Source organism: Salvelinus namaycush, chromosome 8 (assembly GCF_016432855.1).
Source record: "Salvelinus namaycush isolate Seneca chromosome 8, SaNama_1.0, whole genome shotgun sequence".
Lineage (NCBI taxonomy): Eukaryota > Metazoa > Chordata > Actinopteri > Salmoniformes > Salmonidae > Salvelinus > Salvelinus namaycush.
Window position 1 is genome coordinate 60171447 of NC_052314.1, and position 24438 is coordinate 60195884.

At 46.1% G+C, this 24438-nt stretch overlaps 1 protein-coding gene across 1 annotated transcript in view; it reads right to left on the reverse strand.

Moving 5' to 3' along the window:
* LOC120052230 (protein WWC2-like) overlaps positions 1-24438 on the reverse strand; it is a 46251-nt gene that overhangs the window by 11991 nt on the left and 9822 nt on the right. The window contains exons 2-14 of the mRNA XM_038999052.1: positions 22244-22353; positions 11982-12097; positions 11697-11784; positions 11516-11592; positions 10624-10703; positions 9418-9547; positions 9056-9184; positions 7938-8011; positions 5827-6069; positions 4112-4201; positions 3048-3660; positions 2975-3017; positions 1970-2081 (exon numbers count right to left, since the gene is read on the reverse strand). Of these exons, the coding sequence (XP_038854980.1) occupies positions 1970-2081; positions 2975-3017; positions 3048-3660; positions 4112-4201; positions 5827-6069; positions 7938-8011; positions 9056-9184; positions 9418-9547; positions 10624-10703; positions 11516-11592; positions 11697-11784; positions 11982-12097; positions 22244-22353 (1905 nt within the window). The remainder of the gene's footprint in view (positions 1-1969; positions 2082-2974; positions 3018-3047; positions 3661-4111; positions 4202-5826; positions 6070-7937; positions 8012-9055; positions 9185-9417; positions 9548-10623; positions 10704-11515; positions 11593-11696; positions 11785-11981; positions 12098-22243; positions 22354-24438) is intronic.

The following is a 24438-nucleotide window of genomic DNA, read 5'->3' on the forward strand; positions in this document are numbered from 1 at the left end:
GAGGAGAGAGACAGGAGAGACAGGAGAGAGACAGGAGAGAAACAGGAGGGAGCAGAGGAGAGAGACAGGAGAGAGACAGGAGGGAGCAGAGGAGAGAGACAGGAGAGAGACAGGAGAGAGACGAGAGAGACAGGAGAGAGACAGGAGAGAAACAGGAGGGAGCAGAGGAGAGAGACAGGAGAGACAGGAGAGAGACAGGAGAGAAACAGGAGGGAGCAGAGGAGAGAGACAGGAGAGACAGGAGAGAGACAGGAGAGAAACAGGAGGGAGCAGAGGAGAGAGACAGGAGAGAAACAGGAGGGAGCAGAGGAGAGAGACAGGAGAGACAGGAGAGAGACAGGAGGGAGCAGAGGAGAGAGACAGGAGAGAGACATGAGGGAGCAGAGGAGAGAGACAGGAGGGAGCAGAGGAGAGAGACAGGAGGGAGCAGAGGAGAGAGACATGAGAGAGACAGGAGGGAGCAGAGGAGAGAGACAGGAGAGAGGCAGGAGAGACAGGAGGGAGCAGAGGAGAGGAGGGAGAGAGACAGGAGGGAGCAGAGGAGAGGAGGGAGAGAGACAGGAGGGAGCAGAGGAGAGTGACAGGTGAGAGACAGGAGGGAGCAGAGGAGAGAGACAGGAGGGAGCAGAGGAGAGAGACAGGAGGGAGCAGAGAGGAGGGAGACAGACAGGAAGGAGCAGAGGAGAGTGACAGGAGAGATGCAGGAGGGAGCAGAGGGGAGAGACAGGAGGGAGCAGAGGGGAGAGACAGGAGGGAGACAGGAGGGAGCAGAGGAGAGGGACAGGATGGAGCAGAGGAGAGAGACAGGAGGGAGCAGAGGAGAGAGACAGGAGGGAGCAGAGGAGAGAGACAGGAGGGAGCAGAGGGGAGAGACGGGAGGGAGCAGAGGAGAGACAAGATGGAAACAGGATGGAGCAGAGGAGAGAGACAGGAGGGACCAGAGGAGAGAGACAGGAGGGAGCAGAGACAGAGCGAGAGAGAGAGAGGAAAAGGTGTCCTTGGCTCATCGTCTAATTAAATCAAATCAAGGGGAGAGCAAGGGAGGACAGGAGGAAAGGGTATGAAAGAAAGAAACAGAAAAAAAAGAGCAAGCAGAGACAGAGAGCAAGTGACAGAGAGGAAGAAAGAAAGAGAGAAAAGGGGAGCGAGGGAAGGAGGGAGAAAGCTAGCTGAGAGAGACAGAGTCCACACCACACTGGTTGAAGGGATCAGCATCAAAGCACCCCTTTAGGGGGCAAGAGATGATGAAAGCGTTTGACCATAGGAGCATTTTTTGTGTGGAAAAACAGACATCAATGAGGCCATTCTAATCACGAACAGCCAAACTGGGCAACAGAGCCCATGCACTCTAATTAGAAAGACACAACTGGGCAACAGAACTCTGTGTGTCTGCATCTCAAACATCTCTCGTTTGACAAACAGACAGGGTTCCTTACATTCAGTCATTAAAGATCAGATTTAGCTTTGTCTCCAACTGTGTGATACACAAGAGACGAAGCTAATTGTGTGTGTGTGTGTGTGTGTGTGTGTGTGTGTGTGTGTGTGTGTGTGTGTGTGTGTGTGTGTGTGTGTGTGTGTGTGTGTGTGTGTGTGTGTGTGTGTGTGTGTGTGTGTGTGTGTGTGTGTGGTGAGTTGAGGAGCCTTCAGTTTGGTGTTTTAATTGAGGTCTTGTGGTTTTCTCATCACATCTTGCACCAAACATCGCAGGCATTCAGTTAAATGGAAAAAGAGGAGAGGAATAGGAGGTTAAAAGACCCATCATGACCCTTAGAGTGGAGCAACACTATTGGGAACAGCAGTACCTCAAGATAAAGGAGAGAGGGAGGAGAGGTGGGGAAGAGGTTGAGGACGAGGGGGGCAGAGGTTGAAAATGAAAGGCAGGCGAAGGGAGAGATGGAGAGTGCTGAAGAGAGAGAGCGTGTGCGATCGATCGAAATAATGAAAAGAGCTGGAAGTGAGTGTGACCCACCGTTTGACATTAGAGGCCTCGTACACCCCACTGTCCCCGGCCACGGACTCGTCTGACACGGCTGCTGACACACAGGCGGGCCTGTCCTCCCCCGGCCTCTGGAGGTCCACGTCTGACAACACAGACGAAGACATGAAGTAAGACACCAGAGTTGATATGCGCGGGTGGCTGCTGCTCTGCTTGCAGGGTCCTCGAGAAAAGCGTTGTCAATGAGCATCGGTTCATTCATTAAATTAAATAGAAAACATGTATTTTCGTATATCTACGAGACACATCCGAGGCGTAAGACATAGATGTGATGGGAACCTATAAACTCAGCATGAGTGATTCAGCGTTTCCTAACTCCACTCCTCCAGTCCCTCCACCAGTACACGTTTTTGCTGTAACCCTGGACAAGCACACCTGATTCAACTTGTCAACTAATCATCAAAGCCCTTGAGTTGAATGAAGAGTATTTGTTCGGGGATACAATACAAATGTGTGGTGTTCGGGGAACTGGAGGACTGGCGATGGGAATGTGTGCTGTTTCAGTGCAGCTCCATTTTGAGCTGCTAGGTGGCAGCGTTGCGCCATGCAGCGCAAGGCATTTCTAATCAGTGGTAAATTCCAATGAAGGGAGGAAGGAAGAAAGGAAGAATTTCCCGTATGAATAAAGCCAGTCCTAGCTCTCTGGAAACACGGAAAGTAGTCGCCTCAGAAATCTCTAAACTGTTGGATATGATGTAGGTGTGTGATGTCAAATGTTTGCTTAATTTGATAACTTGTTTTTCTCTCTCTCTATATATATACCGGTATAATTATTATTTTTTAATATATTTTTTTATATATATTATGAGTTGTCCAAGGTTGGGGATTGGGTGGGTCCGCCAGGGGTATGTTTGGAATTTTTTTAAAGGGTGGGGAAAGTGTAATACTTTATTTGTATGATTGTATTGCTCTTGTGACCCAATAAAAAAAAATTGTTCACACAAAAAAGGAAGAATTTGAACAGAGCAAACATCTCACCTGTAATACTCTCTCTGAGGGTAGCCAGTGCCCCTCTCCCTTCCCTCCCCCCCTCCCCTCCTCTGTCCCTCTCCCTCTCCCCCGTCTCCGGCTCAAACATCCCCATCCCCTGGCCGTCGTAGAATCCCAGGCTGAGACCGCCAAAGTCCGACACCACCAGACCGACGTCCCCGTCCCCAAAGTCCTGTGGGCCTGCCGACGGGAACGCACCGACCCCCTCCAGCACCAGCGGCGAGCTCGGCGGCGAGAGAGAAGACAACGACGACCTCGAGGAAAGCGACGTCACCGACTTGGACGGCTCGGACGGCTTCGAGGACACCTCAACCAGCGGCGCTAATGGGACCAGGTCGGTGGTACCGGTTCCGACGGTGTGTGTGTGAAGCGACGTGTTGTGTGGGTGTGGGTTCTCCACCTCGTGTTCGTGGATGGTGGTGATAGTTCCTGGGGGGTCTCCCCGCCTGTAGGTTATCCCAGAGGGGGTCAGGGGCTCCTGGAGGAGCAGGTCCAGTTTACACTGGTAGTCCAGGTCTAGGGGAGAGGGGGGTTCTGCAGGGGTGTAGTAGAGGTCTCCGGAGGAGAGGGAGTTGAGGGAGCCGCGGGAGGAGGATGTGTTGAGGGAGCCACGGCTGGAGGCCAGAGAACCCAGGCTGCTGCCTGATGAGACGGACAGGGTACTGGCCGACAAACTGTAAGGGAGAGAGAGAGAGAGAACACACATTAAACACACAGCCACACGCACGATGAGCAAGCACCTCAAAAAGCAACGTTTTATTTACTGTAGCTGTATGTATGTGTATTGGAGGAACACTTTGGCTGAGTTTAGACAGGCCGCCCAATTCTGATCTTTTTTCCCACTAAATGGTCTTTGGACCAATCACATCAGATCTTTTGAAATCAGATCTTTTTCAGAACTGATATAATTGGTCAAAACCCAATTAGTGAAAAAAAGATCAGAATATGGCTGCCTTCGTAACTGCTGCCTTAGAGCAAGAGTGTATTTGCGTATAGGTATACAAGTGTGAAGTGCACAAGCGCGCACACACACACACACACACACACACACACACACACACACACACACACACACACACACACACACACACACACACACACACACACACACACACACACACACACCTCTTGAGCTGAGAGTGGAGCAGTGTGGTCAGTCTGGTTGATTCCTCCAGTTTCTGTACCAGGACTCGTCTCCTCTCCTGCACCTTCAACCTAGAGAGACAAATCATTACTGGTACAACATGTCTGGGACAGAACACATACCTATGTCTGGGACAGAACACATATCTATGTCTGGGACAGAACACATATCTATGTCTGGGACAGAACACATATCCATGTCTGGGACAGAACACATATCTATGTCCGGGACAGAACACATATCCATGTCTGGGACAGAACACATATCCATGTCCGGGACAGAACACATATCCATGTCTGGGACAGAACACATATCCATGTCTGGGACAGAACACATATCTATGTCTGGGACAGAACACATACCTATGTCTGGGACAGAACACATATCTATGTCTGGGACAGAACACATATCCATGTCTGGGACAGAACACATATCCATGTCTGGGACAGAACACATATCCATGTCTGGGACAGAACACATATCCATGTCCGGGACAGAACACATATCTATGTTTGGGACAGAACACATATCTATGTCTGGGACAGAACACATATCCATGTCTGGGACAGAACACATATCCATGTCTGGGACAGAACACATATCTATGTCTGGGACAGAACACATATCTATGTCTGGGACAGAACACATATCTATGTCTGGGACAGAACACATGTCTATGTCAGGGACAGAACACATATCTATGTCTGGGACAGAACACATATCCATGTCAGGGACAGAACACATATCCATGTCTGGGACAGAACACATATCCATGTCAGGGACAGAACACATATCCATGTCTGGGACAGAACACATATCCATGTCTGGGACAGAACACATATCCATGTCTGGGACAGAACACATATCTCGGTCTCCTTTGGGAAAGTGGTCTTCTGACCTCAATGAGACTTCTTGGTCTAATAAATACTAAATAGACAACATGCCCCCTTCCCTCTGGTAGGAATCCCCTCTGTTCTGTTCTGCTAACTAAGCTTCAAGAACACTAACCTTAATTACTGTCTTCATTTATCGAGCAATTACACAGAGCCTAATTAGCTCAAGACACAATTATTGGGCTTCTTCAAATGTAGTCAGTGTGTGTGTGTGTGTGTGTGTGTGTGTGTGTGTGTGTGTGTGTGTGTGTGTGTGTGTGTGTGTGTGTGTGTGTGTGTGTGTGTGTGTCTGTGACAATATGTAATTACAATTACAACCCATACAAGCGCCATGTTTCCAATTACGGCAGTCGCTCTGCCTTCTAATGTGACGCGATGTTGCAGCGGCACAGTCTGCTTCCAAAACAAGACAATTACCACACAGTGTGTGTGTGTTCCGTGTGTGGGTGAGTAACAATTGGTATGCTAATGAACGGTAATTAAAGGCACCTTTCAATGTTTCCCCACAATGTTTACCCTTTGGAACGTTTGCGTCGTTCATTAGGAAAACAAAAGGCCGTAACCGCGTGGGCGGGCAAATCCATTTGTTTGTTATCTGATGGACGTCAATGAGGAACACATGGGGCACTCGCACATAAACACTACATACACACAGCCTCATGTATCGCCTACGTCCGGGGGACTTTTTAGACTTCCCTCTGTCTAAACTTCTGGAACTGCACGGCTACGACTAGCTGCGAGGCAACCACCAGGTTTTTAAAGGGAAGGTGCCGGGGATTGTGTTGGGGGGGGGGGGGTCTCACCTCTGGGCCAGGGCGTGGCTGGGGGTGTTCCTGACGGCCTGCAGGTCCTGCTCCAGCTGCAGCCTCTGGGCCTCCAGACGTTGGAGGTCCTGCTCGGTGCGTCGCCGTGGCGATACGAACTGCAGCTCCTTGAGGAGCTCCTCCTTCTCCGAGACCAGGAGGAGACGTTCCCGCTCCACGTCCACCGCCCCCGGCCACGCCTCGCTCTCCAGCTTGGCCAGCTCCACCTGCACGTTGGCCATACTGTGGGAGGAAGGAGAGAAACAGAAACAGAGGGTAGGGATGCTATATACACCAAAAGTATGTGGACACTCCTTCAAATTAGTGCATTCGGCTATTTCAGCCACACCCGTTGCCGACAGGTGTATAAAATCGAGCACACAGCCATGCAATCTCCATAGACAACTTGACTGGCCTGCACAGAGCCTTGACCTCAACCCCATTGAACACCTTTGGGATGAATTGGATCGTCGACTGCGAACCAGGCCTAATCGCCCAACATCAGTGCCCGACCTCACGAATGGTCTTGTGGCTGAATGGAAGCAAGTCCCCACAGCAATGTTCCAACATCTAGTGGAAAGCCTTCCCAGAAGAGTGGAGGCTGTTATAGCAGCAAAGGGGGGGACCAACTCCATATTAATGCCCATGATTTTTCGACGAGCATGTGTCCACATACTTTTGGCCGTGTAGTCTATTTTAACCCCTATATAAACACACATGCTCTCATATGGGAATACAGTGAAAATGCTTGTCTTGAACTCCTTTCTCCTGGCACACACACTCCCAGGGGTCTAAAGCCAGCAGCAAGCCTCTCCGAAAGGAGGGGTAACAAGGGAGTTGTCATGCTGCCACACTCCACCGCCTGCTCTCTGTAGAAACACCTGTTCTATACCGGCGGATTAGAAAACGTTTCAAAGCCCAAATGTCAGGGATTACTGTCCATAAGGGGAGGGGTTTACCTGCGTTTTATTCACTGAGCCTGAAACTGCCCACGGTGGTCACAGATCACGTCGCTAATGTGTGAAACTGACAGCCGTCCAAGTCACAGCCTGTGACTGATAATGCATAACCATTTAATGGCTGGACTTGGACCCATAATTGCTCTGATCTGAAGTCAGATCGGATGGGACTTAAGGCCCATGCTAAAGTCATCTAAGACCCATGCTAAAGTCATCTAAGACCCATGTTAAAGTCATCTAAGGCCCATGTTAAAGTCATCTAAGGCCCATGTTAATGTCATCTAAGGCCCATGTTAACGTCATCTTAGGCCCATGTTAAAGTGATCTAAGGCCCATGTTAACGTCATCTAAGGCCCATGTTAAAGTGATCTAAGGCCCATGTTAATGTGATCTAAGGCCCATGCTAAAGTGATCTAAGGCCCATGTTAAAGTGATCTAAGGCCCATGTTAAAGTGATCTAAGGCCCATGTTAAAGTGATCTAAGGCCCATGTTAAAGTGATCTAAGGCCCACGTTAAAGTGATCTATGGCCCACGATAAAGTGATCTAAGGCCCATGTTAAAGTGATCTAAGGCCTACGTTAAAGTGATCTATGGCCCACGATAAAGTGATCTAAGGCCCATGTTAAAGTGATCTAAGGCCCATGTTAAAGTGATCTAAGGCCCATGTTAAAGTGATCTAAGGCCCATGTTAAAGTGATCTAAGGCCCACGTTAAAGTGATCTAAGGCCCACGTTAAAGTGATCTATGGCCCACGTTAAAGTGATCTATGGCCCACGATAAAGTGATCTAAGGCCCACGTTAAAGTGATCTAAGGCCCACGTTAAAGTGATCTAAGGCCCATGTTAAAGTGATCTAAGGCCCACGTTAAAGTGATCTAAGGCCCACGTTAAAGTGATCTAAGGCCCACGATAAAGTGATCTAAGGCCCATGTTAAAGTGATCTAAGGCCTACGTTAAAGTGATCTAAGGCCCATGTTAAAGTGATCTAAGGCCCATGATAAAGTGCTTTCAGGCTTTCGGTCAAGTGCGCCCTCTATCCATCTCTATTGAGTTGAGTTTACTCTTGCAGTTCTGTGGTCAGGTGATATGCATATTAACATAAGGAATGTCTGCAGTAAAAAAAACAGAGAGAAAGATGGAGAGAGAGATTACCTTCTTTTGGCCTCTTCATATTGGAGACTAAGTCTAACCTTCTCAGCCAAGGATGATCTGCTCCTCAAACCAGCCTGAGAAACGGAGGGAGGATGAGCGAGGGAGAGAGACAGAGAGAACAAAAACATCACATGTACCTGCTTGAAGTTCAAGTGACTGGGTTTAATATCATTAGAGAGACCTCCACATCTCCCTCCCTCGTTCTGCCCTCCCTCCATTTAGCATTCCATCGGTGAAGGTCTCGCTGTGTGTGTGTGTGTGTGTGTGTGTGTAGGGAGGGAGGGAGAAAAGCCCCAGTGTAGTAAGCAGCTTTGCCTCTCTACCTCTAACCCTGAGCCCAGTCTGCCCGGCCGGGCCCCTAGCAGCTATCATCTGCTCCGAGGAACCAGAGGAATCCAGTGTGTGTGTGTGTGTGTGTGTGTGTGTGTGTGTGTGTGTGTGTGTGTGTGTGTGTGTGTGTGTGTGTGTGTGTGTGTGTGTGTGTGTGTGTCTGTGACAATATGTAATTACAATTACAACCCATACAACCCGATTTCACTCCAGCAGGATTTGTGTGTGTGTGTGTGTGTGTGTGTGTGTGTGTGTGTGTGTGTGTGTGTGTGTGTGTGTGTGTGTGTGTGTGTGTGTGTGTGTGTGTGTGTGTGTGTGTGTTTGTACAGAGGAATCCAGTCCCACCAGAGAAGGCCCACAGAAGGGGGGCGGGGACATTCCTCTCAGAAACACACAGGCATTTTATTAAGACAAAGAAGGGACATGAGAGAGAGAGAGAGAGAGAGAGAGAGAGAGAGAGAGAGAGAGAGAGAGAGAGAGAGAGAGAGAGAGAGAGAGAGAGCAAGCGAGAGAGAGGAGAGAAAGCGAGAGAGAGAGAGGAGAGAAAGCGAGAGAGAGAGAGGAGAGAAAGCGAGAGAGAGAGAGAGAGAGCAAGCGAGAGAGAGGAGAGAAAGCGAGAGAGAGAGAGGAGAGAAAGCGAGAGAGAGAGAGGAGAGAAAGCAAGAGAAAGGGGGGGGGGGCACAAATTGTTGAGTGAGAGTGGGAGCAAGATAGAGTGTTGGAGAGAATAAGGGGAGAGAACGTGAGAGAGAGTGAAAGAGAGGAAGAGTATGAGAGGTGGTGCTCACCTCTCCAGAGACGTCTGTCTGGGAGCCGGCTTCTAGCGTCTGTCTGGAGCCCACTGGGTTCCGGAGGTCTGGTTCCGAACGGCCCATGTTGTGTTCCGTGTGGAACCTCTCCTTTAGCTTAGCCAGAGACTATGGGAGAGAGGAGAACATGGGGTGGGTCTAGACTCAAGAGGGAAGTTCAGGGTTGAAAGGCACACCGTACCAAAACGAAAATGAGCATTTCTAAATCGGATAAGTTCAGCCAGTCCCTTCCTGTTTCAGTCTGTTTCCTTCTGTTGGGTTTCTAATGAACATGACCTTGCCAGGAGCTCTCAAAAGCAGATATAGGAACCCACAGACCAAAATATTTCACACACACGTACCTGCATGAGGTCCTGTTTCTCCTTCTCTCCAGAGCTGATGGCCCTGCGGAGAGACTTGAGCTCCGTCACGATGGCCTTGGCCTCCTTCAGACGGTATCCACTCTGCTCGCCACACAGTTTTTGGTCGATCCTGCAGAAGGGAGCGCACACACACATTTATTTTTACTTTTGACACAACACCAAAGAGAGAAGAACACACTGAGCCCAAAGAAAGACAAGTTTTGTTAACAAATATCAGAATCCCCAATGATCTGGATTCTGGATAGATCAATTTGAATGTGAACACATCGATATCTATATGGGTGTAAAAGCCCAGATATACATACGTCTAACAAGCATTTTCACTTACACACAAGCTCTTTGTTGAGCGATGTGTGTTGAGTGTTTTTCTAATAGCGTAGTATGAGAAAATGACATAACAAGCAGCCTTAGTTAAGCTGCCATGCGTGATTTCTGACCTTTCTAACGTGCAGTGTGTGTGTGTGTGTGTCTTCCTGCCCCTTTTTCACTCTTTTCCTTTATTGTGTGTGCCTCCTGAGCGGATGGAGTGTGTGTGGAGGGTGAACGACAATGCTTCATTGTTTCAATTATTATAATAAAAAGTGGCTGCTTTGGACAGGGCTTAATCCAGAGCGTGCCATGTGAGCAACATAACCCCTCTCTCTCTGTCTACTCCCAATCCCCCATTCTCCTTCTCCCTCTTGCATTCTGTCTCTCCTTCTATCAACCCCTCTTCCCCCCTTCATTCTCTCCCTCCCCCCTCTCTCTTTACCTCCTATCACAGGGTCATTATCTCTCTCCCTACGAACGTGAATTCCCATTAGTAGACTGTAGAGGCTCTCGCGAATAATCCTATACAGAGGTTCCTACAGATGTCGGATCTTAATTTGAGCCAGTTTGCTACAGCAGGAAAATAACCCTGTAGCAACATGAATAGTGAATTATTATGTGGAATATGATTCATGGCAATTTTTGTAGTTTTGAATGTCCTGCATTGCAGGAAAGTGCTCCTGCACCAGAGTAATGTAATCAACCTGTTCTACGATCACCCCCAGGCACTATCAAGTCCAACAGACACATAACACTAAAGTTGTAAAATCACAACATTCACAGAGCAACAGACAATACACAGGTGTGTGTGTGTGCATGTGTTTAATAGGCAGATGTGTGACAGACAGGTGTGATCAATGTGAAAAGGGGACTTACTGCTGCAAGGTTTCAAAGCCTTGCTCTTTGTAGATGAGCTCCTGTTTCATCTGGGAGAGCTCTCTCTTCAGCTTATTCACCTACAGTAGCAGACAGATACAAATGTTAAAACCAGAGTACAGACACACATTAACAGAGACACAGAGGAATGCACTTTCATTGAGAAGAGAGGTGTGTTTTGTTCTTGTTTATTCTTGTTTATTTCACTTGCTTTGGCAATGTAAACATACGTTTCCCATGCCAATAAAGCCCCTTTGAATTGAGAGAGAAAGAGAGCAAGAGAGAGAAAGAGAGAGAGAGAGAGTACGAGAAAGAGGTAGAGGGAGAAAAAGAACGAAGATTGAGAACGACGTAAACGCAGACAGTCAAGAAGACACTAGTTGCCCTCCCGAGTAGCGCAGCGGTCTAAGGCACTGCATCGCAGTGCTTGAGGCATCTCTACAGACCCGGGTTCGATCCCAGGCTGTGTCACGTGATTGGAGGTCCAATAGGACGGCACACAATTGGCCCAGTGTCGTCCGGGTTAGAGAAGGGTTTGGCCGGGGGGGCTTTACTTGGCTCATCGCGCTCTAGCAACTCCTTGTGGCGGGCCGGGCGCCTGCAGGCTGACTTCGGTAATCAGCTGAACGGTGTTTCCTCCGACACATTGGTGCAGCTAGCTTCCTGGTTAAGCGGGCGGCTGTTAAGAAGCAAGGTTTGGTGGGTCATGTTTTGGGGGACGCATGACTCAACCTTCGCCTCCTGAGCCCGTTGGGGAGTTGCAGCGATGAGACAAGATCGAAATTGTGGAGAAAAAGGGGGTAAAATACAACAAAACAAGAAATAAATAAGAAGACACTAGTTAGAAGAGGTGTGAGTGCGAGCGAGAGAGAAAGAGAGACATGCATCTTACCCTGACTTTGGTGGTGGAGATCTCAGCCTTGAGGATGTCAGGATCATACTTAGTGCTGGACGAAGACCCCGAGAACACTGGAGGAGAGAGAGCCGTCTGGACAGTTAGTGTGTGAAGGACAGAACGCGCTTGTGTGTGACAATTGGTTTAGAACTAAGTTCGGGTCAGGTTCACTACTCACGGCTGGTGCGTGAGCTGGACTTGTCCTTGTATGCGTCGTTGAGGCGTGTGTACTGATCCAGGGCCAAGGCCAGCCGCTGCTCTTTGACCTGGTATCGAAGATCACAACGGAAATAAGTCTTGTTCGTTCATTCATTCATGAAGTCCTTTGTTCATCCATTCACTCATCCTATTTGTTAATTCATCCATCCTTTCACTCACCCACCCATTAAGTCATTCTTTCATTCACCTATCCATCCATCCATATATCCTTCCATCCATCCATTCACTAATCCATCCATTTCACCTGGTACAGCTCTTTCTGGGTGACCAGGGCATCCTGGGCTACTGTCAGGTACTCCTTCAACATCCTCTCCTGCTCCTTCCTCCATTCCGCCCGGGGGTCCTCTAGCTGGGTACTCTCTAGAGAGGGGAGAATGTCATCAATGAGATCTACTCCCATAAACAAATGATGATGATGATAATACTTTATTTGTAGCCTCTTTTTGTGTCATACAGCTACAGCATGGCAGAACACTGATTCAGATATACAGGTAACCAAAGTAATGGAAACACTTGAGTAAATGAGGGATACAAAGTATATTTAAAGCATGTAGTTCCACACAGGTGTGGTTCCTGAATTAATTAAGCAATGAATATCCCATCATGCTTAGGGTCATGTAGAAAAATGCTGTGAAGGCTATTATTTTGGACATTATTTTGGCTACCATGGCTATGCCCCCATATGATGACAATGCCCTCATCCACAGGGCGCGAGTGGTCACTGAATAGTTTGATGAACATGCCCTATGCCATGGCCGTCTCAGTCACCAGATCTCAACACAATTGAACACTTATGGTAGATTCTGGAGCGGCACCTGAGACAGCGTTTTCCAGCACCATCAACAAAACACCTAATGATGGAATTTCTTGTGTTTCTTGAAGAATGGTGTCACATCCCTCTAATAGAGTTCCAGACACTTGTAGAATCCATGCCAAGGTGTATTGAAGCTGTTCTGGCGGCCCGTGGTGGCCCAACATCCTATTAAGACACTTGTTGTGTTCCTTTATTTTGGCAATTACGTGTACATTTTTTCATGGTTGACGTTTTCGTCAGGTCAATCCTATCCAAAGAAAATCGACACTAACAACAATGGCATTTTACTGTGTGTTTTACACAATGTTTCTATTCCTTTAAACTTCTTCTAAGCACACCAGACACCAGTCAGACTCTCTAAAATACAACACACTCAATTTGTCTCCATTTTGATTAAAAATCCATACAGAAATATCTCATTTACATAAGTATTTACACCACTGAGTCAATACATGTTAGAATCTTTCTGAGTAAGTATCTAAGAGCTTTGCACACCTGGATTGTACAATATTATTATTTGAAAAATTCTTCAAGCTCTGTCAAGTTGGTTGTTGATCATTGCTAGACAGCCATTTCAAGTCTTGACAATGATTCTCAAGCCGATTTGTCAAAACTGTAACCAGGCCACTCAGGAACATTCAATGTCATCTTGGTAAACAACCGTGGGCTATTGCTGAAAGGTGAATTTGTGTCCCAGTGTCTGTTGGAAAGAATCAGGTTTCCCTCTAGGATTTTGCCTGTGCATAGCGCTATTCCGTTTATTTTTATCCTAAAAAGCTTCCTAATCCTTGCCGATGGCAAGCATACCATAACATGATGCAGCCCCCACCATGCTTGAAATTATGAAAAGTGGTACTCAGTGATGTGTTGGAGTTGTCCGAAAAATAGCGCTTTGTATTCGGGACATAAGGTTAATTTCTCTGGCAAATTATTTGCAGTTTTACTTTAGTGCCTTGTGATCAATGTTTTGGAATCTTTTTTATTCTGTACAGGCTTCTTTCTTTTCACTCTGTCATTTAGGTTAGTATTGTGGAGTAAATACAATGTTCTTGATCCATCCTCAGTTTTCTTCTCCTTCTCTTTGAAATTCACTGCTCGACTGAGGGACCTTACATATAATTGGAGATGGGGTAGTCGTTAAAAAATCACGTTAAACACTATTATTGCACACAGAGTCCATGTTATTATGTGACTTGTTAAGCAAATTTTTACTCCTGAACTTATTTATTCTTGCCATAACAAAGGGGTTGAACACTTATCGACTCAAGTCATTTCAGCTTTTCATTGTTAATTAATTTGTTTAAAAAAATTTATTATAATAATTCCACTTTGACATTATGGGGTATTGTGGGTCGGCCAGTGACACAACATTGCAACTGAATCCATTTTAAATTCAGGCTGTTAACGCAACAAAAATTGGAAAAAGTCAAGGGGTGTGAATACTTTCTGAAGGAAGTGTACACTGCAAACGAAGCAGGCCGACACCCACATCTAACAGTGGGTTGTTTGGAGGAAAGAGAAAGGCACAGTGGGAGAGCAGAGGAAGCAATCCATCTGAATCAATCCCAACACTACTCTCTCTTCCTCTCTCACTCTCTCTCACTCCTTTCCCTCTCTCTTTCTCTGTCTCTGCCCTCTTTTGTTTGTCTCTTACCTTCTCTTCTGGGTTAGCCCAGAACTCTGTCCGGTGGCAGGGAAGGAAAGGGTTAATCCTTCATTCCTTACTGTACTTTGGCTATGTCCCAAATGCCACCCAATTCCCTATGTAGAGTAGGGCCCATAGGGCTTTGGTCAAAAGTAGTGCACTATATAGGGAATAGCGTGCCATTTGGGAGACACACAGTCTTTGTGTGGAAAACAACAAGTCTCTACACTAAGTGCACGGCCCCCTCCGTGCCACACTAAGTATGTCAGCAATGCAGAGACTGGCTGCTATGAGGAATAACCGGATTTCACTCCAGCAGGATTTGTGTGTGTGTGTGTGTGTGTGTGTGTGTGTGTGTGTGTGTGTGTGTGTGTGTGTGTGTGTGTGTGTGTGTGTGTGTGTGTGTGTGTGTGTGTGTGTGTGTGTGTGTGTGTGTGTGTACGTGCTTGTGACTGTGCCTGTGTCTCCACTCTCCCGCTCTCTCTGTCTCTCTCTCTCTATGGAACTCTCAGCCCTGTGTATTCTTCTGCTGAGGGTGTAGGCTACCCAGCAAACCAAAATTGGTTATGTGGAAGTTCCCAGAACATTCGTTAGCTCGCGGCATATGTTCTAATAACACAAAAACTAAATATTTGATACAAACATTGTATAATCATCAGCACGACTGGGCAATATCTGTGTTATGAGAATGTTTGACGCAACCTAACGAATGTTCTGGGAACTTCCACAGAACCAATTTTGGTTTGCTGGAAAAACATTACTGGTACATTGGGTTATTACATTGCCTGGAAACCTAATGAGAAAGTTTGGGGAATGTGGTTGTTACAGATGTGCACAACATTTTAGTAAATGTTAGGAGAACTTTCCAAATATATTTAATTTAAACCATAAAAAAAATATTACAATAATTTGCTATCATCCTAATGTTATATAAAACCTTAATTAACTAGAACTGAGAATCTTAGCTAATGTTCTGGGAACGTTCCCAGTTTGCTGGGTTGGATAATCCTCGGTTAGGCCCTAAGTAATTTTTTGTTTGTGATCTGCTATATAACTTGTGGTCAATACTGGGAGTTGCTCTTGCGCTCTGAGGTTGGTAACGGTTCCCTACAAATCGAATGATTAGCTTGTGAATCATGTTGGCTAGACACTGTATCGATGAGCAACCCTAAAAGGTATGAGGTAGTGGCTAGAGCACAATAAACAGTGTTGACACAGTCAGTCTATTGTTTCGTCATTGGTATCTGACAGCACACGGGCAGAACACACCCACCTCAACTCTCAGGATGTGACTGAATATCTGACCGAATGAATGCCTGACTGGCACACACACGCCTGGTATACAGGACACACACGCGTGTGCCCACCTACAGCCTGCAATGTCATTTTATGAGAGCTTATAAGAGTGTGAGGGAGAGCATGTGTCTGTCTACCTCTATACATAATAAACCCAGGACTTCAACAGGACCTCCACTAAGACAGGGGAACCCAAAGCAACTCCCTGAGTGGTTATGTGAAGTCAGGGGAAGTTCCCACTAAGTTAGGCAACCACGCATCTCTGGGCCCATCTACGCCACATAAAAGAAGGCAAATCACCACACATAACAGACCCTTATCAACCCCCGTCCCGTCCCTCCCTCCACTCCAACAATGCAGGGAGGCCACAGGGCAGCAGCAGGGTTTACATAATAAGGAAGTGAGGCCTGCTGGGCGGGGGACAGCCTGGGCAGGGAGGGAGAAGCTAGGACAGGACAGACAGGGAGAAGTAGGTACCCACCCAGACTAGGACTAACCCCACCCTGTCTTGCCATAACTAGGGCCAGGATTTTTTCCCCCCCAGACCACCTGACCTGCATAGGATAGACTCTGGGGCCTTATCAATCAGTACACATTCTCCACTCACCTCACAGGTATCTGAAATACAGCCTAGACAGGTGAAGGGAGGTTTAGTCTGAAGAGAGTATGATGGCCTTGAGCTAGACATGAAATATACAGTACCGGTCAAAAGTTTGGGGTCACTTAGAAATGTCCTTGTTTTTGAAAGAAAAGCACATTTTCTGCCCATTAAAATAACATCAAATTGATCAGAAATACAATGTAGACATTGTTAATGTTGTAAATGACTATTGTAGCTGGAAAAGGCAGATTTTTTAATGGAATATCTACATAGGCATACATAGGCCCATTATCAGCAACTATCACTCCTGTGTTCCAATGGCACGTTGTGTTAGCTAATCCAAGTTTATCATTTTAAAAGGCTAATTGATCATTAGAAAACCCTTTTGCAATTATGTTAGCACAGCTGAAAACTGTTGTGCTCATTAAAGAAGCAATAAAACTGGCCTTCTTTAGACTAGTTGAGTATCTGGAGCATCAGCATTTGTGGGTTCGATTACAGGCTCAAAATGGCCAGAAACAAAGAACTTTCTTCTGAAACTCGTCAGTCTATTCTTGTTCTAAGAAATTAAGGCTATTCCATGCGAGAAATTGCCAAGAAACTGAAGATCTCGTACAACGCTGTGTACTACTCCCTTCACAGAACAGCACAAATTGGCCCTAACCAGAATAGAAAGAGGAGTGGGAGGCCCCGGTGCACAACTGAGCAAGAGGACAAAGTACATTAGAGTATCTAGTTTGAGAAACAGATGCCTCACAAGGCCTCAACTGGCAGCTTCATTAAATATTACCCGCAAAACACCAGTCTCAACGTCAACAGTGAAGAGGCGACTCCGGGATGCTGGCCTGCTGATAATGGGCCTCTGTACGCCTAAGTAGATATTCCAGCTACAATAGTAATTTACAACATTAACATTGTCTACACCGTATTTCTGATCAATTTGATGTTATTTTAATGGACGAAAAATGTGCTTTTCTTTCAAAAACAAGGACATTTCTAAGTGACCCCAAACTTTTGAACGGTAGTGTACATTGACAAACGGTCATTGGGGTGTTTGTTGAGAAAGGAAAGTGTATCACTTCTATAAGGAGGCTTTCACACCAAATTGGTTTGGAGAGGTTTTTCCAGCTCTGGTGCATTTTCCTCCTTAGTTCGGAACTTTTTCTATACTAGAACATGAAAAACGGTTCAGTACCAGATTTTTTCTCTCTTTTCGGCACTTCTGTCAAATTTGTCTCACGGATCAACTCTGTCAGCGCAGCCAACGTCCCCCTTATAGCGCGAAAGTATTGTGTGTGTGCTCCACTTAGCCTGCTCTCAGCGTCTGGGTTGCATCATGTTAGCTCCCCACTCATGCTGCACAGAGGTTAACACACTTGAATAATGCGACACGGCATGTAGAAATGTTGAAACTACTGCCGTGTCGTTACTGTCAAGGTCGTTACTGTTCGCAAAACAATGTCCATAAAGGAAAGAACACTTTACAATGCATGCCGATACCGGTAGCTTCCAGCTTCGTAGGCTAACTTTTCTTGCTAGCTTACAGCTTTGTTTGTTTTCATATGCAAACCATAATGCAAAATATGCCAATTTTTAACACCGATTGCCACCAAAACTTTATTCATTCACTTAATCGGTCTCTCTCTCGCGTCTCTCCCAAAGATGATCTATTGCCTCAGTGAACTGACCCCAGGCCGCCCCCTTCTTGCCTCGTGAATGAGGTCATTACTGGTTAAAGAGACACCGCACACGTTTATCAAATGAGCAACTCCTATGCGATTGTTGTTTATCAGTACAATAAAATAAAAATGGAAAGGAAACAGATTGTTCTGTTCTTCTGTATCCCCGTGAAATCAGCCAAATCAAGCTCAATAAGTCAATGCACGCACACACTCCTATTGATTATTTGCATTCGTGTGAATAGGCCTAGGCTACATCCTTTTTTTTTTTTTTTACCCCCTTTTTCTCCCCAATTTCGTGGTATCCAATTGTTAGTAGTTACTATCTTGTCTTATCGCTACAACTCCCGTACGGGAGAGACGAAAATCGAAAGCCATGCGTCCTCCGAAACACAACCCAACCAGCCGCACTGCTTCTTAACACACTGCTTCTTAGCGCATCCAACCCGGAAGCCAGCCGCACCAATGTGTCGGAGGAAACACCGTGCACCTGGCGACCTTGGTTAGCATGCACTGGGCCCGGCCCGCCACAGGAGCCGCTGGTGCACGACGAGACAAGGATATCCTTACCGGCCAAACCCTCCCTAACCCGGACGACGCTAGGCCAATTGTGCGTCGCCCCACGGACCTCCCGGTCGCGGCCGGCTGCGACAGAGCCTGGGCGCGAACCCAGAGTCTCTGGTGGCACAGCTAGCGCTGCGATGCAGTGCCCTAGACCACTGCGCCACCCGGGAGGCCTGGCCTAGGCTACATCTTGATTTACCCAGTTTATCAATAGAGATTTACCATTCAAATAAAGAATTACCATTAGGTTGTTATGTAGTTAGATTGTAAAAACAAAGTCAAATTGATTGTATGATTGTATAATTGATTCATTAATGGATGCATGGCTGTCTCTGAAAAATGTTGACGCAAAAAATGTCAAATGGAATGATATGGAACTCAAAAGATGCCCAACGATTGAACAGAGCAGTAGCTGTGTTTATCTGTCTGGATAAAGTGCCATTCTGTGACTCGGGTTCATATGCCTTCTTTTTTTGCAGTGTTAACGTTTTGGTATGGAATATTGTGACGGTATCGAGAATCGTGATACTTAACCTGGTATCGAAGTCCAAATTCTGGTATCGTGACAACACTAATAGGCTACTGAATATAGCCTATTCACCTCGCAGTCAGAGGGGATATTGAGCTGTTTCCTCCTGCATGTTGTTGGAAGACCAAAGCGAAAGTAATATGAAGTTTGGGACAAGTTACGCCTCTTCCTAATCATAGATGGATTTAACATAAGCATTTACAGTGGGGCAAAAAAGTATTTAGTCAGCCACCAATTGTGCAAGTTCTCCCACTTAAAAAGATTAGAGAGGCCTGTAATTTTCATCATAGGTACACTTCAACTATGACAGACAAAATGAGAAAAAAATTCCAGAAAATCACATTGTAGGATTTTTTATGAATTTATTTGCAAATTATGGTGGAAAATAAGTATTTGGTCACCGACAAACAAGCAAGATTTCTGGCTCTCACAGACCTGTAACTTCTTCTTTAAGAGGCTCCTCTGTCCTCCACTCGTTAACCGTATTAATGGCACCTGTTTGAACTTGTTATCAGTATAAAAGACACCTGTCCACAACCTCAAACAGTCACACTCCAAACTCCACTATGGCCAAGACCAAAGAGCTGTCAAAGGACACCAGAAACAAAATTGTAGACCTGCACCAGGCTGGGAAGACTGAATCTGCAATAGGTAAGCAGCTTGGTTTGAAGAAATCAACTGTGGGAGCAATTATTAGGAAATGGAAGACATACAAGACCACTGATAATCTCCCTCGATCTGGGGCTCCACGCAAGATCTCACCCCGTGGGGTCAAAATGATCACAAGAACGGTGAGCAAAAATCCCAGAACCACACGGGGGGACGTAGTGAATGACCTGCAGAGAGCTGGGACCAAAGTAACAAAGCCTACCATCAGTAACACACTACGCCGCCACGGACTCAAATCCTGCAGTGCCAGACGTGTCCCCCTGCTTAAGCCAGTACATGTCCAGGCCCGTCTGAAGTTTGCTAGAGAGCATTTGGATGATCCAGAAGAAGATTGGGAGAATGTCATATGGTCAGATGAAACCAAAATAGAACTTTTTGGTAAAAACTCAACTCGTCGTGTTTGGAGGACAAAGAATGCTGAGTTGCATCCAAAGAACACCATACCTACTGTGAAGCATGGGGGTGGAAACATCATGCTTTGGGGCTGTTTTTCTGCAAAGGGACCAGGACATCTGATCCGTGTAAAGGAAAGAATGAATGGGCCCATGTATCGTGAGATTTTGAGTGAAAACCTCCTTCCATCAGCAAGGGCATTGAAGATGAAACGTGGCTGGGTCTTTCAGCATAACAATGATCCCAAACACACCGCCCGGGCAACGAAGGAGTGGCTTCGTAAGAAGCATTTCAAGGTCCTGGAGTGGCCTAGCCAGTCTCCAGATCTCAACCCCATAGAAAATCTTTGGAGGGAGTTGAAAGTCCGTGTTGCCCAGCAACAGCCCCAAAACATCACTGCTCTAGAGGAGATCTGCATGGAGGAATGGGCCAAAATACCAGCAACAGTGTGTGAAAACCTTGTGAAGACTTACAGAAAACGTTTGACCTCTGTCATTGCCAACAAAGGGTATATAACAAAGTATTGAGAAACTTTTGTTATTGACCAAATACTTATTTTCCACCATAATTTGCAAATAAATTCATTACAAATCCTACAATGTGATTTTCTGGATTTTTTTTCCTCATTTTGTCTGTCATAGTTGAAGTGTACCTATGATGAAAATTACAGGCCTCTCTCATCTTTTTAAGTGGGAGAACTTGCACAATTGGTGGCTGACTAAATACTTTTTTGCCCCACTGTACCTCCAATAAACAAATGATTTATGGTTTTGTTTAGGCATTTTAGTTCGTTTGACATTCGCCAACGTGAAACCAACCAGACCAAATGTAAAAAATACAATGCAACAAGCCAAACTCTGATTCAAACTATAGCTCAGAAGTGCAGAAATACACTGTATCCAACCACCCACAGGAGGGCCAGCCTTAACACACAGAAGCTAAGCCTTGAGTCTCCACACAATCATCCACTCCTGACTGACAGCTGACTGCGTTTGTTTACCCACCGGTGTTAGACAAACAAACAAACAAAGCTAAATCGCAGTAGAAATGTGTGTGAGTGCAACAGATAGATAGAATCTCTAGCCCACACAACAACAACAACAACAACACCAGCAGCAGCAGCAGCAGCAGCAGCAGCAGCAGCTAGCTCACATCTCAACCCTGCGGCTACAGCCAGGCAGCACAATGGAAAAACATTTGGGAAATGGATTTAATCTGCATTGGGAGAAAACAAACATCTGATTTAATTGAATGGAGTTAATATAAGTATTTTTAATGTGAGTGTTTTCGTAAGGGATAAGCAGAAGACAGACGGCCCGTGTCGAATTTAATCTGCTCATTTAGAAATGAACGTGACTAATTGAATCATAAAATGATTTCATTTAGTGGAGATGAGTTTGAAAACTTTTCTCTCTCTCTCTCTCCCTCCCTCTCTCTCTACGTATTCAGTTTTTCTTCTATTTGCCTATTCTGATTCCTGGAAATGATGTGGCATAATAAGTTGCAACGGTGAGGGAATACCATATCAATATGTAAAATTCATATGAAAAATTCCGTGACAATATTAATATCAAGATCAATCTGCTGACAATATTGATGAATTCAACATAGCTTATCGTCTTGGCCTGACACTTGTCCAAGAAGGACATCTGTGAGTTTGCAACATGTTTAGCTTTAACATGCTTACTTAATGTCACTGATAAGACTGCTGGCAGTCAACATCCTTGACACCACACTCATAATATCTCTGGATATCATCAGATTACTGTTATTTAGCCCATATCAGTTAGAAAACAGGTTTTCACAACTGAAAACTCTTGACAAATGAAAAGCATAAAACTCAGATAAAGACTAGCGAGCAAAGAAAGGGCCGAGTAAAGATTTTGATTCATTTCTCAAAGTTCAGTCAATACAAATAATACATTCATCATTCGATGGAGACACTTGGCGAATGATCATACGTCTCATCAATATCTCATCAATATCAAACAACATGGCGCTCTGACTATAAATTATAAAATAAGTTCCAGTGGTTTTCAGGTCCTAAATATCAATAGGTAATTCAGAGAAAGAAAACCAAAAAAATCGACATCCTTACAGTTTCTGCCGTTCTACTCATTTCTGTGTTGTATTTGAGAAATTCCAGTGTCGGGAAATACCCCTGCCAAAACATCTGAGAGGGAATCTTGGATGAAACAGCCTGGGGTCCTTTGTTTATGATGGACAGATCAGTGATTGCCCGGGTGGAAGGCCCAGATGGTTTTGGCATAGACATAATGTTACTGGGGTAACACTGAGGTAAACCTGTCAACTTACTGTTGATGTGGTCGATGTAGTAGATGCCAATCTGAGGGTCGTATGAGGCCTCCCATCCCCACGGTAACTCGTCACCCACACAGTCCGCAAACGACAGGGGCTTCGTCAACCTGAGAGAGAGAGAGAGAAACATACAGTATCTGTACACAGAAACATACAGTATCCGTACACAGAAACACATGAAAGGTAAAGCTAGTGCATATCGTAACCAATATATAAACTACATCAGGTGGTTCATTCATATAAAAAGACGAGTAAAAAGAAAAGCCATAAAGGAATCATCCATTACTACAACGCTGGTTTATAGTGACTTCCGTCAGAGGCCAGTGACTGTCTAGAATGTTGCATGTGAAAGACCTAGTGACCTTAGAAACTAGAGTTCAGAAAGACAAGCCACTAAACAACAACAACACCACCGGAGCATCCAGCAGTAACAGTGACACATTCCTGAGGGACCAAAGTCTAAAACTGGCGTCGTGGTACCACTCACTCAGCCAAGGTCCCTTCTGTTACTGTGGCTGTGGGCTGGGGGGAAGTCTGGCTAGACAGGGAGAGAGAAGGGACACTAAACCACTGTGCCATCTATTTGGGATGCGTTGCCCAAGGACTGGCTGGGTGGCTGCCTGCACATTGTTCCCGCTCTCCTTTCTACTGGTAGTTTGGATGACTTGGCCCATGTCGACAGTAGACGAGAGACAGCCAAGTTCACTGGCGGGGTCATGACAAGATGGGGGTGGAGAACGGGTGTAGGAGTGAGAGGGAGAGAGCGGTTTTGGAAGAATGTGTTGTATCTTTGAAACTCCAAAAAATGTTTGAGAAACTGGGACATAATCTATATTGAATAAGTCTAAGAATGTGGGCAATGGGTATTAACTTAGCAGTTTAAGCCAAGCCAGCATGCCGCCCGGCGTACTTCACTGTGTTTATTCAGTGCACTCTCACTCGAAGACACACAAACGCTAATGCTAACAAACAGGTGCACACACACACACACAGGCCAACTCTCCTGGCCTGGGCGGCTGTCAGTCTGGTATGCACGCTCCCTCTCGGCTGTAGAAGTTAAAAATTAGACAGGTGGTATTCCTGGTATGCCCCCTCGGCTGGGCCGGCCGACTATCGCACTCCGTACACCACCGACGACCTTTGAACTCAGAAGCCAGTCTCTGGACTGGTCTGCTGTCTTCGCACTGTCCTACTACAGGTATTGGCCTACCATGACTATTATCTACAGTTATTACTATGCTACCAGTTTAGCATCAGAGTGGCTGTTTAACTGAAGAACGAATGCATGAACCAAGCGTTTGAAAAGCTAAAAACCTCCACATTATCAGTAGACCAATCACTAACATCACACTGATCAAACCAACAATTTACTGTTTGGACACAGGACCATCACCGAGAAATGTCCTCATACAACACTCAGTCAGGTCAGCAGCAACACTAAGCAATGTGAAAATAGAGGCCGTACTGAAGTGACAGGACAGGAACCGCCCTCCTCCCTCTCCACTATGGCGTGACTATTGAGAAATCTTCTGACTAGTAGTCTGCCCCTCAGTGTGTGTGTGTGTGTGTGTGTGTGTGTACCACATTCCAGAAATTGATAACTCACTCACACCTTGGCTACCCACCCCGCAATGACATGTCCTCACCTCACCCAACTGCCATGTCACACATTCTGTATCACCATACACACATCATTGTGCTCTGAACCCTCACACACACACACCACACACACACACACACACACACACACACACACACACACACACACACACACACACACACACACACACACACACACACACACACAATGGCCAACCCAACACCTTCATCAGCCCCATACATCACCTCGGGGCACCTCCTTCCCCTGGACAATAACCAAGACTGCTACAAATGACATCATGTCCAAAAGAGAGAAAAGCGTTAATCTGGCCCTTCACACATCTGAGGCCCAGCCACACAGCAGTGGGACACAAAGACCTGGACTGGAGCTTGTTGCTGTGGCTGAGATAAGATATCTGACTGACTAGCACCTTTTGATGCGTCCCGACCAACAGAAGAGGAGCCAAACATCACCACTACAGAGAGGAGTGGGTGTGCGTGTGTGTGAAGAGGAGATATGTGAGGGAGAGATAAGAGGAAGACAACAAGGAAGGTGGGATGGGATGATTGGACGGTACACTGTCCACTGTCGT